The following is a 21,885-nucleotide window of genomic DNA, read 5'->3' on the forward strand; positions in this document are numbered from 1 at the left end:
TTTTTAACATCCTTATTTCAGTTTCAAAGTTTCATCATTTTCATACAGTAATAAATTTCTTTCTGGAAGATTTTCAATTTCTATCTACTTAAAACCAAAAGATTTTAAAAGGATAACATAATCAAAGCAACATGACGATCTCACTTATTTTAAGTATGTTCTTCTGGTGTACCTCAGAACTAAACTTTATTGCTAGTCTTCCTGTGAAATAGTTAAGAGAATACCTCTATGTATAGACCCAGATCTCTTTTAAAACTAAGTAAAATTCTGTCTTAGGCAAAAAAAATTTACAAAATTTACAAAAGCATTTAAGCAAAAATGATTTACAAACCAAGTTACTTCTTGATCTGGATACTATTTGAGTATCACAAATATGCATATTGCTGATCAACAAATCAATTATAATTATTTCCTCAAATTAAAAATATGCTTTTAAAACTAAAAAGAAAAATCCAAGAGCATCTGCAAATTTGAAAGCTACCTTCCCCTTTAAAAAAGTCTAGAGTTATACAGTACTTTCGGCCATAAATGTAAGAGACACTGTATAATTAAGCAAGTATTAATTGCCCTAATCTTCTTAGGAAAATTAAAAGAGCTGATTAATGCCCTGGATTTAGTTCAGTCTTTAAAATCTGACATCAGAAAAAAAGACTATATTAAAAGGCTCTTTCATTTAGTAATTGGAATTTTGCTCTCAGTAATTTACTATTCCATAATGAAGTATATTGATTCCTCACCACTTTTTCTAATTAGTTATCTATATTGAAAAAAATTCAAAACACTGTTCATAAAGCACAACTAAAAGGTGAACTCTGATCTTTATTATACATTAAAAATAATTTTCATTCTGAATATAAATATAATATTTCCTTATTGGTCAGCAATTCACTCTAATTCTAGATGCTGCTAATAACATTTTCTATTGCCCATAACAGTCAGTTAAGACTTCCACATACTTCATGAAAGCAATTAATATACTATTTTATTGTTAGAGACTTGCTATTTTAAAAACTTCATGTTACCTTTTGCAGTTGGTTTTGCATTTTTCCCCCTGTGTTAATTGCCAAGAAAAAATGTTCTTGTAACATTTATGCAACCCAGAAAATTATCCCTCATCTTTTAACACAAAAATCCTAACTTGAAAAGGGTTCTAAGAAGGAAGTCAACAGCTCCGTTTAGGTAACGATGACTTCCAAGGCAGGGAAACTATGATCCTTGAGCCAAAGCCCATTTATTTACATCCCATCTATGGCTGCTTGACCCACATAGGCAGAGCTGAGTAGTTGCAACTGAGATTGTCTGTCCATCAAAGGCAAAAATATTTACTATCTGCCTTTTTACAGAAAAAAACTTGCCAACCTCTGTTCTAAGTAATTACAAAAGACATTGGAAAAAAAACTATAAAGGATGTGGAATAGAACTGCAGCCATTTAGAATGATATTGCAGGAAAACGATTATATGGAAGAGTGCTCCTGATATTAAGTAAATTACAGCAGGCTCTTGAATTATATCGTTTTATTCAATGTCATCTTGTTATAATGTTTATGAGATGCCATAGGAACTTAACTCTTGTTTATATCAATTAGCCTAAGGTAAAATTGGTCATTACATGTGGACGTTAAGAGAGGGCTTACTGTATTACTATTGTCTCTATCTTTTATAAGATAGGTTGACATCAGGCTTCTCAAAACATAAAATATCAAAGCAAAATGGAACAGCATTTTTGAGAATCTCAGGAAAACAAAAGGTGAGCCACAGATCCAGTCTAGTTGTCCTTCGAGTGTCAAGGTTATATTAAAAAATTAAATATGAAAGAACTCATAGAAGACTTGAGCCTTTCTTGATCGATCTACTAGAGAATGAGCTTCAACCAAGAGATGATTGGGAGAACTTTAACAGAAGGACTGATGATGAACATTTTACATATTTAACTGTAAATCTAAGTTTAAGATAAATGTGGGAAACAGGATGTAAGAATATATAAATGTTCTGACAAAGCAGAAATAATGCAACTTAAAAAAAAGAAGGGATAAGAAAAGAGGAAAGGAGAAAAAGCTCAGTGACTACAAAATGCATAATAGGTGGGGGTCAAAATGATTCTCATTAAATACTAACAAGCAAAAGAGTAAAAGTTTAACCAAGAAAACAGACAACTTAGAACAGGTTTTAAAAGTATAAGTACAAAGGCAACCACTATAACAATAAAACAAATCTTTCTAAGTATCAGAAGACATTTTCAAAATAAAACATCATGCAGAGAAAGACAACTACTGTAACATAATATACATGGTAACTACAACAAAAATGAGTTAAGATGAAAGGTATCAGTCAATAAGTGTAAACAGACTTACTTAGCTCACCAATCAAAAGAAAAAGATTTTCAATTTGACTCACAAAACAAGACAATTTTAAAAAGTGATTCAGAAATAAAGCAATGGGCAAACATAGAAACGAGAACAGGGGTTGTGTACTGATATCAAACAAATCCAAGCAGTAAACATGCTAAAGGGCACTTTTTAATCTTAAAAGACATACTTCACAATGAATACACACACATATATACACACACATAAAAATTATGAACATATATGTACTAAATAACATCATGTACATCATGTATGGAGAGAGAATGATAAAGTAAATATTAAATGGTAAAGCAAATGGTAAGATGTTAAAACTTGGGGAATCTAGATGTAGGGTCTCAAGGCATTGTACCGTTTTTACAACTTTTCTATAAGTTTGATATCATTTCAATCTAAAGTTTAAAAAATATATGTATATGTATATATTCATATTTAAATGAAAAGATAAACGGCATTATGGGTTTTCTTCCTTTTCGTATTTTCTAGTTTTTACAAATAAGCCACACACCACATACTTGTAATAAGATTTAAGATGACATGTTAAAAAGTAAAAGAACATAGAAAAAATGCATAAAGAAATGAAGCACACACTTCTCATCCAAGATTTTAGCAAGAAGAATAGACCACCATTTATTATGGCACTGTTTCAAAATCTAGAATTTTAGCAAGTTCTCCAGATGAATGAGATATTTTAAAGTTGCGATGCCACATTTTATTAAAGTGGTTTTTATTTCTAGTATACTTCATGTTAGATATTCACAAGTGCTTTTATAAAATGCATCTTGTATCAGAAGTATTACTCCTGAAATACCAATTAACAAATGTCTTCAACTGGGTTCAAATGTTTTCCTAAGTTGACATTTTGAAAATTCTCTTCACATAGGGATCCAGAACTAAAATAAAATGTAAAAAGGTTCTAACCTCTAATGACGAATTTTTATTTATAGAAGAGTTTAAATTAGAACATAATGCCAGATTCATTCTGAGTGACAGAGAATCTGAAATTCTCTTCACAAATAAAAAACTGAGAGTAACGGTGACTTTGAAGTCAATCCAATTGTTGATCTGTAAGCACCAATCTGACCACACAAGTAAAACCTGCTGTTGAATAACATGTTAAAATCTCAGCAATATTCTGTAGCAAACCATATTACGGTGATTAAGGGACAAAAACTCTAGAATGCAGAATTTTCCCTATTTTATACAATATTCTCCTCTACTTCCCACATGAAAATAACCTCCACTCTCCCTACCTACTTCTGCTATTTTGGTTTCCTCTTTGACCACTGCCAGATGGAAGGTTTCTCTTCAGTCAATAAAGTATCCCTTCACAATACATTTTCTTTGTTCTGTAGCTCTTTCTGGGATATGGGAAGATCTTTCTTATACTTCCTTAGTTGTTTAATTCCATTGAATCATAGTTAAATTCTCCTCCTAATTCAGTACTCCTAAAGAGAGATACTGATAGGAATCCCGTCCTGAATGAGAACAATTATCTTGAGATAGAACACTGATCTTTTGTGCTACAGTTTATCAAGGTGACTTATATAAAAATGGGATGCCAATTAGTTCATATACTAGTTACATTAGAACAGTAATAAAATCTGTATTTGGTAACACAAATGTCAAAATACAAAATAATGTTTAAAGAATATATGTTTAAAATTTCAAATCGGTTATGCATACAGTAGTCCTCCCTTTATCCTCAAGGGATACATTCTGAGACCCTCCCAGTGGATGCCCAAAAGCGTGGATAATACTTAACCCTATATATACTATGTTTTTTCCTATATATACGTACCTTTTCACATAAAGGAAGCACTTTATGGCCTCTCTTTGGTATATCTGAATTGCCAGCAACACTACTCTTGAGCTTTCGGGCCATAAATAAGTAAAATAAGGGTGACTTGAACACAAGCAGTGCTCTACCGCTGATAACTGAGACAGGCTATTAAGAGACTAATGGGCAGGGAGCATCTACAGCATGGATACGCTGGACAAAGGGATGATTCACGCCCCGGCAAGAAGATGCGGGCAGACTCGGGACTTCATCACACTACAGAGAATGGTGCACGAGTTAAAACTTAGGAACTGTTTATTTTCTGAAATTTTTCATTTAATATTTTTAGACTGCAGTTGACTGCGGTTAAGTGAAATCATGGAAAACCAAACCACAGATAAGGGGAGACTACTGTATATAAAACTCACCTTGCTCTATATGATAAAAAAAAAACTTTTCATTTTGATTTTTAAGAATTTTTAATAGATAGTACCCAAAAGAAACAAGTAAATGAAGAGATAATAAAAATGCCAATCTAATTTCTTAAAAAAAAAAATTGTGTCCAAGCCATGAGATAGTTCACAACACAAAGTTAAACATGCTGAACCAAAGCCTGATCCAATACTTCATGTCTTGAGGTTTACAAGCCAAAACACATACTTTTAACATTTAATTATACTGCTAAACTTCTAAGATGGTTATTTTGGTAAATGTGGGTGACGTTTAAAAAGCATGAAAGGCAACTTTCAAATCTAAGATCGCCAAATGAGCTGCAAAATTGTAAAAGAATTCTTACATTATATCTCCATATTTGAGAGGGCTATAGGACCAAATTATAGTAATAGAATATACAAATGTACATCTGTCTTACTACTGGAAGAGGCAGCAACAATTACCACATTGTTCTAAAAGCTATACTTTAAAGCCACTTGGGACAGTCATGGAAATACACTGCGTGGATCTTCCTTTAAGAAAGAAATCTGAATTTCAGCTGCAGGAAGTCCAGTAGCACAGCCACCAGCTGCGGTGGCTCTGAAATTCATCACATCCACCTTCCAATCCTCTATTCCAAAACCTAGCTCTTTCAGGGCAGCCCCCAGACAATGACAGAGCAGTGGGGGCTTAGGCCTAGCCATTTCTGCCTAATGAAAACTCACCTACAAGGTAATCTTAGCTCTGGAGCTCCCCACTGAGTTGGCTGTCGGACTTGCATTGCAATCTGAGACTCCTTGTCCCATTCCGTTTCCTGTCCACCTTCCTTTTACAGACGTCAATCTGCCTATAGTCTAAAGACTAATTTAATCTTGCTTCATCCTCCTTTATCTTTACAGACCTTACCCCACAACTAACCTTTTCCAGCTTTAACTCTACCTCAGTATCTCCTTCCTAGATACACAAATAGAACGATCTCAACTGACATACCACTTCTCTTAAAAAAAAAAAAAGATACAAGTAGTCTCCTGTTTTACAGATGTATCTCTCACTTATATATATTCACACACATACACACATATCACAACCTTAGACAATCAAAAAATTGTTTTATAGGTTAATTTTATATCTCTAAAACTTGCTCTATATCTTTAAAGTTCAAATTTGAAGTCTATTTTAATAAATCAACATTAATTTTTCATCAAATTTCTAATATTTAAAAATTTTTACTACCTATTTTCGACTTCAACTATACCTGTTAAAGGAATACACAACCTTAAGTTCATCATATGAATAAAACAGCCCTACAGAAGCATCTATATTATGCTTAAACCTTTCACTGTTTCCAACAGAACTGTGCCAAAATAGTTAACTAATATGGCATTAAAGCATACTGGAAATAAGAATAATGTGACCTCATATTTTACACAACATTTGAGAATTTACAAAGCATTTCTATATATATCATCCCATTGGATCCTCGATTACTTTGCAGATGTCATTTCAGGCTTATGGATAAGGAAACTGAAGGGCAAAGAAAGGATCTGTCTCAAGTCAGAACTAGAATCTAAATTTTCACTAAGGAAATTGACTTCAAATGATAGGCAAGGATTAACACAGTTGATGGCAGTCAATATTTCCTTTTATTTATTCCTATCTGATCACCTGATAAAAACAAGAAAAGAACTTCAGTCTCTATCTTGTCAAAGATGAAAACACCAAAGAATTAGCCTATCAGGTAGGTGACCCCATGAGAACAAATATTTAAGTAATCTCTAAAAAATAAGATTAATAATATAAAATTTATCTAGAAGCCAAAAACACTAAAAAACAAAAACAAAACAAAACAAACAAAAAAACACTGCCTTGGAAATCAGCTTAGATAATTCTCCACTAATATAATTCAACTTATAGTATTTGGCAATTATAGAAGAACTTTTGTGACCACTCAAGCCAAAGAAACTGCAAAATAAGTTTAAAAAAAAAACAAATAAATTAAGTGGTTACTTATTATAATTTTAAAGGCAGCCTTTCCTGTACAAGATCAAGATTCAGAATAAACTTAAAAGAAAGCCTCGGAAAGCTTACCTTTTTCTTCTAGATATTTCTCTTGGAAATATCAAAACAGTGAATCTTCAATTTCTAGCATTCTACAAAGAAATCAGCAAGGCCTAAGAAAGGAACAAACCAGACAACCCCAGAGGCAACACAGCTGAAGGGCCACAGATAAGTAACTTGGCCTCTGTATTTTCCACACCCATAAAACTGTTATCTGTCAAACCTACCTCAGAAAGTCATAAATAATAAAATGAAACAATGGATATGAAAATCTTAGTAAGATGAGAGATACAATTAAAAGCCACCCATTTGCTAAAATTCAAATTAAATAGTTCTAAGTCTCTGAGACCTCTCAATGATGTTCAGGAAAACCTTACTAAAACCTCTTTTTTGTATGACACTAATAAAGATTCTTTTAAGACCAGGATGAAGTAACAAAATAATTTTGTACTGTACTATAATACTGTCTATTTTCAAATGCGTTGCTTTGTTAGAAAATCAATTTACTTAACAAAACTTCACACGAGGTAGGATTTTTCTTTTTAAAAAATATTCATAAGCACAATGTTTATCAACATTTAAAATTTGAGCATTTTCTTAAGAACCATTAATATCAATGTTTAAGAATATCAGAACACTGACCATCAGAACATTTTTGGACATATAAATCACAAAAAGCATGCCCTTATATTAGAATAAAAACTTCAAAACACACAATGTAAATATATATATGCCTTACTGTTAAAATGTACAGCTGAAACTTACTGGATTTCGTTAACTAATGCCACCATAAAAAAATAACTTAAAATTTTTTTATCAGTAAAATTATATATCAGCCAGTATACGTTTAATAGGAAGATCCAAGTTTCTACTCTGTTTGGAAACTAACTATTGTACTTACTTCTGTATAACATTTTGCAAGCTTAACATCATACCCAGTTCTCCTTTCATCTTTTCTCTGTTAGCACGGCATTCCGCCAAGTATCGAAGAGCCTACAGCAGAAACAGTAATAGGTTAATTCCCACATCCAGATTACCCAAAATTAAACCCACAACTAACTTACTACGAGAGAAAAAGAGAAAAATAGGTTTTCGTTTTTAGAATCCATTGATTCTGAAGTGTTCAGAAACTCTTAAGTGTGATAATCAGGCAGTCCCCTGGGAGAGAGATGATCCTTTCAGCTGGAGTAGCTGAATCTGCTCTTTGAAATGAAGGTTTCCAACTTATCTGCAAAGTCAAAACTAGGTTGTTCCGGTTTTATTTTCACCATGTCATCTTGTCAAGGACGCAAAGACCTATATTCCATTCATTAATTTAGGGCGTAGTCCCAACAGCCATCATTTTCCTAGATGCTTTTTACATATGAATTAAACTGCTGAGAGGGACAAAATACACAACTAACTACTTATATGGAATCAACAGTTTCTATTTTTACAATTCGCCTTTAAAATGTCTTATTTTTTTTTTTAATTGAAAAGTAAAAGAATTCACTCTCAAGAATTTCTATTTTCTGAGTTCAACTTTTCTAGGGAGCTCCTCTTAAGATTTAAAGTACATTTTTGCACGTATTTCCTTCACATGCTAATTCTTTAGGGATTTCATTAGCTGTTCTACAGACCTCCTAATCTCTCATCATTCATGGAAGACTTTGGTACTTGATTCTCAGGAGAACACCTCCGTGAACTACACCATCCAAAGCACTGCCATCTCAGTCCACTGACCTTCACATTTTTTACTGGTCCTCTATACTCCATTTCCAAAGTGCCTGGTCATGCAAAATGATACAATCTATGAAATCACAAATTCAACAATCTCTGACTGCAATCTCCTATCCTTTCCGCAACTACTCCTACCTCGATTTTCACTTACTCCCATAAAAGATTAACTGCCATGGGACTGCTGTCCCTCCATAAAAACTAATAACCGGGACAACAGATATTAAACACACTGGACAAGAGGCAGCACAGAACTGTAATCCCTGAGAGAAGGGAAATGATGAAGTTGGCCCTAGAATTTTCCCATCTCACTGCTTTGGAGGAAGTTTCCAGACTGTAGCACAGAGGGGTACCCAAATGGAGCCCACTGGTCTTGTGGAGTTAGGGAGGCAGAGATCAGAGTTGGGGATGTTGGTGTGGTGCAGTATAATACAAAATATTTGGTCTTTATCTGGTTCCTGGCACAGAGCTCCTAAAACCCTTTGAATTTTCTAAGGGGCAGGAGTGTCTTCTGTTATTCATAAAGAAGGGGTTGAGATCTATAAAAACACCTGAACAAGGAAATTCAGTTTCTAAACTGGTGACTACATTCACTTGCAAGGAGTGGCACACTCCAACTGCACAGAGACAGAAGTTTCTGTGCTCGGGGCCCTTCCAGACCTTGCCCTATGAACCTGTTCATGTGTATCCTTTATAATAAACTGGTAAACATAAGTAAAGTGGCTTCCTGAGTTCTGTGAGCCATTCTAGTAAATTATCAAACCTGAGGACAGGGTCATTGTAACACCCAATTTATGGCAGTTCAGTCAGAAATATGGTGACCTGATACTTGCGACTGGCCTTTAAAGTGAGAGCAGTCTTGTGGGACTAAACCTTAAACCTGAGGAGTTTAATACTTAGCTCCAGGTAGTGTCAGAATTGAATTATATTGTCAAACACCAGCTGATGTCCACAGAGGATCAGAGAATTAATTGGTTGGTGTCAGAAAACACTTCAGGCACTAGATTTTGCAAAGGAGAACAACAGAGAGGAGGAATCTCAACAGCAAGAGCGCTCCAGAGACCTCTTGAGGGGGTCCCCAAGAATCTTTGATTTAATATTAGTTTGCACATGCCTGGGGTAAAAGGCCATAGGGCTAGTAAATAAAACTACCAAGGAAAGAAACACTGCCTGGAGCTCACACTGGCTGGGAAGTTTGTGGTACCACCAGCCAGAGGTGTAAAGACCTCACATGCATAGAGGAATCAAGGGGAATCCTCAGAAGAGCCTCCCATTAGTACTGGGGATATCATAAGATATAAGCTGCTTGGACTCACTCTACAAAGCCTGAGAGCAAGTCCAAACACATCCCAAGTAACTTAACTGCAACCCAGAACAAAGCTCAAGAAAATTTATAGGAATACCAAAAAAATCTGAAAACCGAAAACCATAAAATGTCTGACATCTGATTAAAAATTACCGGGCATACAAAGCAGGAAAATATGACCCATAACCAGAGAGAAAAATCAATAAAAACAGACCAAACAATGACAGAGATGGAATTAGAAAATAAGAGAATATCGGAAATTAGACAGCTATTATAAATATGCTCCATATACTCAAGGGTGATAGGAAGACATGAACGTGGTGAGGAAAAAATGGAATCTAAATGTAACTTCTATAGGACAAAAACATAACTATCTGAAGTGAATAGCACACTGGATAAGACTAACAGCAGATTAGACACTACAGGAAAAAAAGATCAGTGAACTTTAAAATAAAATTTTTAACAATAAAAACTATCCAAAATGAAGCTTAAGAGAGGGGAAAAAAATTAAAAAAAAAAAAAAAAGCAGTACAACAGAGACCTGTGGGATAACATGAAATATCTAACACACATGTAATTTGAGTTTCAGTAGAGTAAGAGGGAGGAGACAGAAAAAACTTGAAAAAATAATAAAAGACAGTTTCCCCAAATTAATGAAAACTATAAACCCACAGACCCAAGAAGCTCAACAAATTCCAAGCAAAACAAAACCCCAAGGAAACCATCCATTTCAAGCACGTCATTATCGTTTGCTGAAAATCAGTAATAAAGTCACAAAGGAAACCAGAAAAAGGAATTATATAGAGTGGAACAAAAGTTAAGAATTATGACAGTCGTGTTAGAAATCCTCTAAGACAGACAAGGAAACAATACCTTTTAAAGTACTAAAGAAAAAGCCACCAGCAAACTCACAATACATAAAAAGTTAAAGTTCTTTAGGCAGAATAAAAAGGACACTAATAGAAATGTGAATCTATATTAGGGATTGAAGAATGACAGATATGGTAAATATAAGGATAAATATAAAATACATTTGATTTTTTAAATTTTAATCTCTTTAAAAGATAACTTTAAAGCAAAAATACTGTAGATTTTTTGACATATGTAGAAGTAAAATGTATAACAAAAAATAGCAAAAAAGATAGGTGGAGATGGAAATAAACTGTTGCATGCTTCTCACATTACACATGAAGTGTATGTTTTATTTAAAGGTAGACTGTGATAAGCTAAAGATGCATATTGTAAATCTAGAGCAACCACACAAAAACAATTTTTTTTTTAAAAGGGTATAGCTAATAACCCAACAGTGAAGATAAAGTGAAATTATGAAAACACGACATCTGTTCAACCTCTTTAGGAATTTTCACCCACCAATCGCTCTACTTCCTCCTTAGCTCTGTCCCTCCATAACTTAACTTTCCTTCCGATTCAGCCTACCACCTACCATCTATCATTTCAGCCACTTTCTTGCCAAAATCCTAAACTCTCTAGCGTAGTCATTCTGTCCAACTTACCTGGCCAAGAATCAGCCCTGAACAAATACAACCATCTGGCCCTCAGAGCCTACAGCAGGCCTGAAGGGGGATGAAAAAGGAGTTTCATAAGCCATAAGTATCATATCATTCAGTATTACCAAAGTAATCAGCCCCTGAACACCTATGAACAAACTCACCATTCTTAGCAACCTTTCCCATTTTCTGCAACTATGAGAGCCTTCTCAAACTTCTCTCTAGCAACCTCTTGCCTTCTGAATTTAAACAGGTTCAAATCTAGTCTATTAAAAAAAAAACTTGTTTCAACCCCAAGTCCTTATCTAGATCAACACACTCTTCTCATCCTTTATGCAATGTCGATGTCTGTTTTGCCTGTTAACTTCGTTCTATGAAGGTAAAAAGGGAAATCTATATAATGCAGTCTGATTTTTGAAAAAGAAAAGCCAAGATTATTTTTCTGGAAGAACTTGTAAAATTAGACTAAATGGGAATTAATCATGGGCCCTTAAGTAAAGGAGAGTGAGTTTAAAATTTTCTATTATATTAACTTTCTTTCAAAAATTGTTATGAAAATTTTTAAAAGACATAAAAGTAGAGAGAAAATGTGTGGTGACCTCTGTGTACCCATTATTCAGATTTAACAATTATCAACCACTTGGCAATCGGGTTTCATTTATCTCCCCTACCAGTAACCACACTGGAGTACTTTATAGCAAATCTCAGAAAAAGTATAACTTTATTTGTAAATACTTCAGTACATCTCTAAGAAGTTAATGGGCTTTTTTTTTTTAACTTAATGAGAATATTATTATAAAACCCTGCAAAAGTATTGTTCTTTAATATCATCTACTATCTGATCTATAATATTTCAAGGTATTTAAAAATGTTTATAGTTGATTTGTTCAAATCAGGATCTAAATCAGGTCTACATATTACACCTGGTTGATGCATCCCTTAAGTCTCTTTTAATCTATAACAGTTACTGCTATCCCTTCTTCTCCTCTACCCCCACTGTCTTTCCTTTTAATGCCATTTACTGTTTATGGAATCAGATTATTTGTCCTTCAGAAATGATCACATTCCGAATTTGCTTGATTGCCCTATGTTGTTCTTTAACATGTTTCTCTAGCCCCCCAATTTCTCATAATTCCTTATGTATTTATGATCCTGTATGTTTTGATTTTCCTCTCCTTTCCTTATCTTTCCTTCCCATTTTATATTAAAACAATATAATTCATCTACTGATGAATTTATCCATTCATCATTTATGCCAACAGAATATGGCATATCCCTACAATGAAATATTATCCAGCCATAAATAGTAATGAAGTACTGATACATGCTACAATGTGATGAACCTTGAAAACATTATGTTCAGTGAAAGAAACTAGTCACGAAAACCACATAATATATGATTCTATTCATATAAAATATATGTAGGCATTTTTGCTGGAGTAGGTCAATAGAGAAAGATAGCAAGTCGCAGCCACTTACAGAAGCAGGGTAGGGAACTGGGGAATAGGTTAAGAGTAGTTTCTGAAATGATGAACATTTTCTAAAATAGATAGTGGTGATGGCTGCACAACTGTATGGATATACTAAAAACCACTGAATGGTACTCTAAATAGGTGAATTGTATAGTGTGTGATTTACATCTTAATTAAACTGTTACAAAATAAAAACAAAACAATTAAGTGCTTTTTTAAGTGTCCATCTGTACTAATACGATATAATCCTTAAAATTTAAGGGAAAAAGGTTGCAGAATATTCCACGCATGTAGTGTACTACCATTTGTGTCAAAGGTCTAGACACGTACATGTTTGCCCACACAGAAAGAGACTTACTATTATTTCCTCTACAGTCACTTCTAATTTTTTAGCATGTCACCTAACACTTCTTCAAATTCTACTTAATTGCAAAATTATAACACTAAGATTGAAACTGGTAAAAGCAACTTACAAGCAAAGCCGAGTGGACAACAGGAGGGTTGGGATGGTCCATAAATAAAATAAGGCCAGGCAGACATCCCTGATCCTGGACAATGGCTCTTCTATTTAATGGATCTGCTGCTAGATCCCGTAGTTGATTAACTACCGACAGAGCATCAGGTTCTTCATTCATGATGGAGGAGGAAGAATTCATCTTCTATACCATATACATGAACAAAATCTTCTTAAATTCTGTAGAAACGGTTTGCAAAATTAGTTCTAGGTTGCTGAACTATTTTATGGCATTTGTTAAATAATCAAGATTACAACACCTTTAGAAAGAAACAGATGAATCTAAATCACGAAAAAGCACTGGCAATTCCACAGCTTAAGACAAGTAAAATGAACATAAGAAGCTGACTTAAAAAAAAAATTCAAGTTATTTATGTATGCACAATGTTTAAAGAACATATGTCATCTTCAATATTCCAATAAATTCCTTTTTAGCAATACATATTTTAACACTACAGCACCACAATAAACAAAGTCTTTACAGTGCAAGCTTGTAACCTTTGCTGCACTTCTCAAATTGTAACACTGCCAGTGCCTTTTTTCCTCTTGAAGTTTTCTGGAGCCTAAGTCAAGTACCTCAGGGAAAAGTGGCTGGCTGACAGTTTTTCTTATTCATCTATGAACAAAACCCAGCATAATGTGTCTGCAAAAAATAAAACCCTCTAGGAAAAAGGAGAGTCAAAGAAGGCTGAAAGCAAAGAAACCAGAAAGGTTATCTCATCCTGTGCCTCAGGCCAGTGGAGTCTGGAAGGTCATGGTGAACCTTAACTAAACCTAAACACACCTGTCCACCTCAGAGTTTGCCATATTCAGAAGAATGAAATAGAATTTGGTAATTCATTTCAAAGTCACAGAGAAGTTAAATAATTTGCCCCAGGTGACAAAAGTTAGTATAGAACTGAATTACAATCTTATTTACTATCTGCTAAACTGGTCAGCGGTCTCTCTACTTCCCATACAGTTCTTTTAAATTCAGCATATCCTTTTCCCATAAAAGTAAACAGGGTATTTTAGAAAATGTTACATACAAAAGCCAAAGAAACAAAATATCGAAGAATAATTTTCACATGAGCAGAAAATTAAAATTAATCACTTCAATTAACCAAGTTACACAATATATTCCTTGTGAGGAAGAATACAGAGGTGTAACTACTTTTCACAAATTAATAAGTTTAATGCAAATTTGAACAATGCCAACTGGAGGAGGAGGTCCGGAACAAGATTATAACTCCAGAAAGGCTAGTAAAGCTATTTTGGGGAAAAATAAAGTAAAACTGGCCATATAAGGTATTAAAATATACAAAGCTATTAAAAGTAAAGCAATAGGACTTGGATTGGGGGTTGGGGGGAGTAAAGATTCTATTCCCAGGAAAGTTTTTTTATACATTCAATATAAGAAAGTAGGCTCTCAGCCAGACCCAGGCTCCACCACTTGATAACTGAGATTTTAGGCAAATCATTTAACTCTTTGTTCAGTTTCTTAATCTGTAGAATGGGGTTAATTATAGCAGGTGTATTGTCCAAATGAAATAAATACATGTAAAGGGCTTAGACTAGTGCCTGGCACACAATAAATGCTCAATAAATTATAGTTAAATGAAGTCAAAAATCAATAAAAAAAAGTAAGATTATTCAATAAATTGGAATAAGCAGTTTTAAAACCACTACTAAGATTCTTTAACACATATCACGTGGCAAAAAAAGAATCATATTCCAGATAAAATACATTAAATTTATAATTTTTAAGTCTACAAGCAAATGCAAAACAAAGTACTCAGAGAAAATAGGGCTTCAACAGGATAGTATTTCACAGGTAGTTTTCTCAAAGTGAAAATATAGTTACTGTGGCAATAAAAAGAGATTTATAAAGAACAATAGACTGAATATATAGGGATAAGGATAAGACTAAAAGGTTTGGGGACATGTTACATTTTAGATGCTCCTGTTATCAATAGCCTTTATATCCCTGTTTACAAACCAGTTTACCCATGAGCTTTATGTGCTGTCACCAGCACAGACCCTATCCAAAATGGAACCTGCAGAACCAATTACTGGCTCAAAGGCCCAAGAGCCAAGTCACAGTTAAGAACCAAATACTCTGGGTGATGGTTTTTTGCATATAACACTGGCCTTGGAACTGGAGAGCTCCATTCTCACCTAAGGAGTCCTTAGAACTAACTATTCAGTGAGAAAGACTGTGAAAAACCTGTTTGAGATGAACAAAAGTCAAAAGAGTTAAAACTTTCAATGTTCAAAGCCCACTGATAAGGAGAGGGCTCAAATAAGGATCTGCCTGTGAAAGGTTGGAATACCACATGGCATCAAGTATCCTAACATAACAGCAGAGGCAGAAGCTATGGTCAAGCACTGCATTTCCTACAGCACTTAAATGAAGGCAAGAAAGGCAAGCAGAAGCTGCAAGTTGCTTCCCTAAATTCAATGGGTTTTTATGTAAAACTTCGGGAGAGAATTCCTCAGTGTCAGAGTTCATATTTATTTAACATTCTTGATATCATTACTCTGAGAATTACCTAAATCCTGTGAAATGACTATTATTTCTATGGATCGATGAGTTCACATACAAGATTTTATAAGATAGCTATGGAAGAGCTGAGAAAATGGAAACAGGTAAGCAAAAGTGAGGACTTTAATCTCAATTCATGTATTAGATACATTTCGTGTTTTTGTGTTATTCTATCAATTTCACACAAATACTCAAGTTATTTGATGAAAATATTAGCCTTCACGGGAAGAATGTTTTTAATAACCAATGAACTATAATGTAAAAAAAAAAGCCCTCTCTTCTCTTTCCTTTGTCTACAATGAGTACTGCATTAGATTCAAAAGAAAATAAGCTTGCTTTCTAAGGCCAAGGTGTGGACCTGGATAGCATACATCAGAATAAACTGCGTTATTAAAATATAGATTCTAAGACGGACCTAAAAAGGAATCCTTGGAGGTAGGGCCCAAGATTTATTTTAATAAGCACACCAGTTGATTCCTGGTGCCATACTTTATGTTGGTCTATAAATGCATGTCTTTTTAACATGGCTATGAACATCTGAATAAAACCCTGAGCAGTAAAACTCTACAAGATACTAAAATTCTACAAAATACTGAATAACACGACGGGTAAGTGAATTTCGGCCTACGTTTTGGTTTTATTACTAGATAATCAAATTAATAAACTGGAAAAACCACCCCCTCTTGCCAAAGAAACTGACTGGAAGATCTTGACCAATGAAACAAAATTGTGGGGGAAAATTATAGTGGGAAACTTGGGTAAACGGAAAGTTCTTGAAATTTTATTTAACTGTAAGCAGTAGTAGTTAATATTTTTGTCTCAGCCTTTTAAAAACCAGCATCTGATGTCTTACAAGTTACTTTTTAATTACTATTTAAATATTCATGTCTATTTTAAGATTTTAAACTGCAAAGCTAAAGTTGCCAACATAGACATTTAATTTTTATTAAAAAATCATATCCCCTCTAGCAAATGAGAAAAATGAAAGAGGAAAAAAAAAAACTTTTCCTCTTTGTAACTCCAGTCTTATTAGAACACGAATGGACATACTGCATACCTTTTCTCTTTCGTTTAGTTCAATTTGTACAAATCATTATAACACAATGAATGTACCCCAAACTTTAACAAGCACTCTTAACAAGATCACTTAAGAGATCTTAAAAAGCAGATTCTGATTCAGTAGGTGAAGTGAGGCCTGAAATTCTGCATTTCCAACTGGCTTCCAGGTGAGGTCTATGTGGGTCAGAGAACCACACTGAGAAGCTAGAAGTTAGGTAAGTTGATGTGAGACATCTGTAATAGGGCAGATGAGTGATTTGCTTTTCTTTCAGCCAACATTTACTATTCAATTCACAAGAATTACTTAGCTCTCATATACTGAAATGCAGAGGGCACTCAACACAATCTAAATCCACATTCAGTTAAGCGACTAACAACTAACTCTTTGAGAAGTTGGGTTACCTCCTTCGAACCTCAGTTTCCTCACATAATAATACTGAGTGGCTCCCCGGATCAAAGAAAATAAGAATTTAAGATGAAACAGTAGCGCATCGGCAATTACCAAACAAGAACAATACTTGCTCCTGTGGGGATTTTATACCGCCAGATATTGGGGTATGTTCTGCACCGCCCTAACATGTCAGTACACTACCTCGAAAGGAGTTGCTAACAATACTAATGCTCCCAATAACGGTTCTTAAAATACAGAGATGTAAACACTGGTCTCTCTTGAATGAAGTCAGACGACCAGGTCCTTCTGCTCTTAGTGTAGACATGTAGGCACAAAACCAATAGAAAGTTACCAAAGAACCACCTGGGGAGATAAAAAGTGAGATGACATTCATTAATAACGCCAGGATTTGTAAAATTCGGACTTGCGGGGGATGGAGAGGAAATGGGCACAGCTAATACTTTTACAGGACACATGGGAGCAAGGGCGCTTTAAAGAGCGGGGGGTGCGGGGGGGGTAGACGCACTGCTGGGTCCAGATAAGGTAGGCAGAGCGCCCCTGCCCAAGCCGATTCGCCCAATCGGTGCAGGCAGGGTTTGCTCTCTGAGGCCTTCCAGGCTCCACCGCTTTGTCTAACATCCCTGTACCCTACATACCGCTGCAGAGGTTCAGGAGTCCACAGCCTGCCGCACCATCAGGATCACACCAATGGATGAGGTAGAGGTACCCGGAGACGCGGAGGGGGTTCCTGGGTTCACAGCCGGTGCCGCGGCGACAACAAACCAGCAAACTTACTATAGAAGCCAAAGAGCCAGGGCGCCAGCGGAAAAAGCTCTACAGACTCTCCCCCGTGACCCTGACACATCCGTCGGTTCTGCCCTCTTATTGGTTAATAGCATTCCAACGCGAGAACAAACCATCCAATCCTCGAAGGCTTTCTTATACTAAAGCGTTCATTGGTGATCTAGGGAAATGCACTAAGTGTTGAACGAAAGGCTCCAATGAAAACCCAGGAATTCTGAATTGGACCAAATGCCTATCCGTCCACTAAGCAAAGAAACTCCATTCCAGCAGAGAAATCGTCGGACTTTCCCGACTACAACTCCCAGCGTTCCATTTTAGGAAGAACTCCGTTCCTGCATTCAGAAATTCAAGTTGAACGTTTTTTTCTCTAGCAACTCTTTCAGCTCTCTTAAAGGAGTTGCATAATATTTCATTCGCTTCTGTGAGACTTAATTCATAATCTTTAAAAAAAGTTTAAGTTTTTCTAAGAACATTAGCACTATATTAGGCATTTCTTGGATCTCATTCATTTCTTTCTCATGTCCACTGTCTTCCTAGCAACGCAAAGTCAGCAAAGTAGTTTTTTGTTTAAATGGTAACTTCCACTTTGGAGCGATTTTTTCATGTAAGAGAAAGGAACTTCTCATCAAAGAGTTTTCTCAAATTCGTCGTGAAGTATTTTTTAAATATTGTCTTCTATTTAGTTTATCTAAGTAAAGATTTATATACTTGTTTTATGGATGGCAGTGACTGAAGTTGTTTGTTTGTTTAGGTATAGGTTTTTAAAACATTTTTTTTCTAAAGTGTAATCTAAAGCCCACAGGCCAATCTGAGCATAATACATCCATCCATTGCCCTCAGTGACCTCACTGAATAGATTCTGGATTCTCTTTTACAGTTTAATTCTGCCATGTAGCTCATATACAAAAGTCAGAGGAAATTCGAGAGCCCTCTAATGGAGAAAGAGCGTGGGTGAGAATAAATCTCCCGGACTGATTCCATGCTAACATCTCCAATACTTTGATTCGTCTGTAAGTGAATTTAAAAACAAAACGTTTACTTTTGCTCTAAATTCCTTGTCCTCCTTTTTCGTTGTTATCCTTCTCTTCCTTCTAATAAGCTCAAGAAGTAAATAAGAGTAGAGTAGAAAAAATCTTTTTCATACCATTTGACCTATAGCAAAAACAAGTCTGGCGGGGTTTCTGTTTCCCAAAGTCACAAAAGGGAGTGGCGGTAAGTGAACACTGAGTCTGAAATAGAAAAAAGAGATGAAGGTAATGTCCAGTGATAGAAACACCAGCCTTATTTACAACAATCAACCAAACCAATCAACTGCTGGAACTGAAAAAAAAAAGGGCGGGGCCGGGGGAGGAAATTGTAAATGTAGAAAGCTGTAAAAAAAAGTACATATAAATCCAAAGGGCACAATCAGGTTAAATATAATCCAAGTGACTGAGTGAATGAAATTTCATTCAGTATTCTTATTAAAAACAACTCATTTACCCAGGAGCGTAAACTTGCTATTTTTGCTAATGTTAATTTGTACATTAGAAAGAGAAAAGACATTTGAGATTTTCCTAATAACTGATGACTTGTTAGGTTTGTGGCACTGTCTGCAATATATGTTCAGTAGTCTTTGTCTCTTAAAAGTTTACAATCCAAAATATAATCATGCTTCTGACATGAAAGTATACAGATATTCTTCCTAGCAAACTGCCATTACAGAGAGTAAATAACTAGCTTTAAAAAGCAGGGATGTATTCATAAAAAATAATTACCAGTTTCATAAGCATGTATGGATTACAGGGAAGTCTTTAAGATGTTAAGAATTTCTATTCTCCTATTAAAAATGTAAGAACTTAAGACCAGTGGAGTTATACTATTTGTCATTATGAGTCATTGCTTGTTCTAGCCTCAGATATTTTGCCACAGGACACAGCTGGAATGTCAAGTTTCTCAATGGCTGTGTTGCTTAAGACACATGCATCAGACAATGGCAGTTTCATTCATCTGATTATTTAACAACAATTTTTGGAACACATACAATGTGCCAGAGACAGTCTTAGCAATGGATTCAAAGATAAGGAAAAACATCATTAAGGAGCTCATGGTCTAGTGCAATGGTTTCCAAAACTTTTTGATCAAGCACCCCTTTCAGCTTAAAAAAGTTTTTGAACATGTAGTTCCAATACAGGTATATGTATCTATTTATTCATAAATTCTATACATATACTATCAAACTAATACTTAAAAGCATGTCAACGTAGAAATGCTTAAAGGATGAGAAATAATTATAAATAGAAGCCCCGGCTATCCATCTAGATGAAAATGAAATTGTATCCATATAATGCATCATTTTCCTTAAATAAATTCCAGATGGATCAAAAACTCAAGTGTAAAAAAATGAAATATAAAAAATTTTTTCAGAAAATCTTGGAGATTACATATAAAATATAGAAGTAGGGGAGACCTTAAACAAGACGAGAAACCTGGAAGTTAAAAAAGAAAGACATGTACATATTTGACTTGTTTTAAAGGCATTTTTTTGTATGGCAAAAAGATATATAAGCAATGTCAATAGAAAATAAGTTTGAGATAAATTTGCAACTCGGTGGACAGAAAGTGAGGGAAAAATTGAAAAAGAAAATGGAGTCACTATACTTAAGCTGCTAAATTACTTAAACCAAGTAGGTTGAGGAATGAGGAAATGATTCTATTCTTGCTTTAACTAGCCTGGGAACTTAACTAGAACTCTCTCTCTAGTTATGCTTGAAGATTATATATATGTATATGTGTATACACATATACATATGTATAAATTCTATAGATACCCTCTGATAACCATCTGAAGGATACAGAAAAGAATGTTTACATATCCAGAGTGCCCAACATCCATTATCCAGACCATCAGACATCTGGAAGATTATCATCTTGGACTAAACCAGAGGCTAAGAATGCAGTACTGATTCTTCTCAAGAATGTACTTTTTACTATAAGAACTCTCAGTTTTTGTTTCTTCTTTTTCTTCAAAACACTCTAAATATTGCCTAGTTACATTTATGATTTGCAAATCCTAAGACCCTTGAATAAATCTTTATCATTTATTTCTAGCCAAAGCCTCCTTATTCTTTGTGCTCAGTTGACTAGGGTAACATTCAAAACTTGATTACGAATTGTCAAGAAGGGAACAAACCCTATAGAAATTCGGTAAAGAATATAATCGGTATTAAGAGAAAAATCCATGTGGCCAATAAACACGAAAAGATATTTAAACTCACTTGTACTAAGGAATGTAAATCAATATAACAATAAGAATAATCATTTGATGCTGCTCAGCCTGGCAGAAATCACTATGACACAAAGTTTCTAGCAGGGATACTGGGCAAGAAGAGGACCCTCCAATATTGCTGTGTAAATGTAAATTATTACAGCCTTTTAGAAACCAATCCAGCAAAATCTATTATAATAATAATATATTTTTTGACCCAGCAATCCCATTCTCAAGAATCTAAACCACAGAAATAAAAAGCACCAGTATATTAAGACATAAGAACAAAGATGTTTATTGCAGCATTGTTCATGTTGACAAAAAACAAACACTAACCAAAAAAACCTAACATCAAATGAATGCATAGCAATAGTAGAATGTTTTAATAAATGCTGGTATATCTAAAGATCATAGACCATTATGAAAAATATATTAGAAAACTATTAAGAAAAGGAAATTAGAGCTAAAGGAAAAGATATTGAGGAATTTCCACATCTTAATAAAAGATGCTTAAAAGTATGTATGTTATGATCTGATTTTTTAAAACAAATCATATCTTACTATGTTTATATAAGTACATGTCTTTATATGTTATTGTATAAGTATGGAAAATATATAGAAAGATACAATCTAGGTTTTCAGAATATATACCTGAATGAGTAGGATAAGATCTGAGAGACTGGGGGGCAGGGGGAGGGTGTAAATATAGT

At 34.5% G+C, this 21,885-nt stretch overlaps 1 protein-coding gene and 1 long non-coding RNA gene across 3 annotated transcripts in view; one reads left to right on the top strand and one right to left on the bottom strand.

Annotated features, from left to right (window-relative positions):
• Positions 1-17,989, bottom strand: part of ARMC1 (armadillo repeat containing 1) — a 31,927-nt gene extending 13,938 nt beyond the window's left edge. Inside the window, exons 1-3 of the mRNA XM_039841769.1 lie at positions 17,781-17,989; positions 13,110-13,330; positions 7,536-7,627 (exon numbers count right to left, since the gene is read on the bottom strand). Coding sequence (XP_039697703.1) covers positions 7,536-7,627; positions 13,110-13,292 — 275 coding nt within the window. The 5' untranslated portion in view covers positions 13,293-13,330; positions 17,781-17,989. The remainder of the gene's footprint in view (positions 1-7,535; positions 7,628-13,109; positions 13,331-17,780) is intronic.
• Positions 17,990-18,030: 41 nt separating this feature from the next.
• On the top strand, positions 18,031-21,017 carry LOC120585456 (uncharacterized). 2 transcript variants are annotated; one of them, XR_005648330.1, is made up of 2 exons: positions 18,031-18,938; positions 20,683-21,017. It is a non-coding gene; the product is annotated as an uncharacterized LOC120585456 (long non-coding RNA). The 2 variants fall into 2 exon arrangements; XR_005648331.1 differs by having other exon boundaries at positions 18,033-18,938; positions 20,735-21,017.
• Positions 21,018-21,885: the final 868 nt, after the last annotated feature.

The sequence above is a fragment of the Pteropus medius genome, unplaced genomic scaffold, assembly GCF_902729225.1.
Source record: "Pteropus medius unplaced genomic scaffold, Ma_sr-lr_union100, whole genome shotgun sequence".
NCBI lineage: Eukaryota > Metazoa > Chordata > Mammalia > Chiroptera > Pteropodidae > Pteropus > Pteropus medius.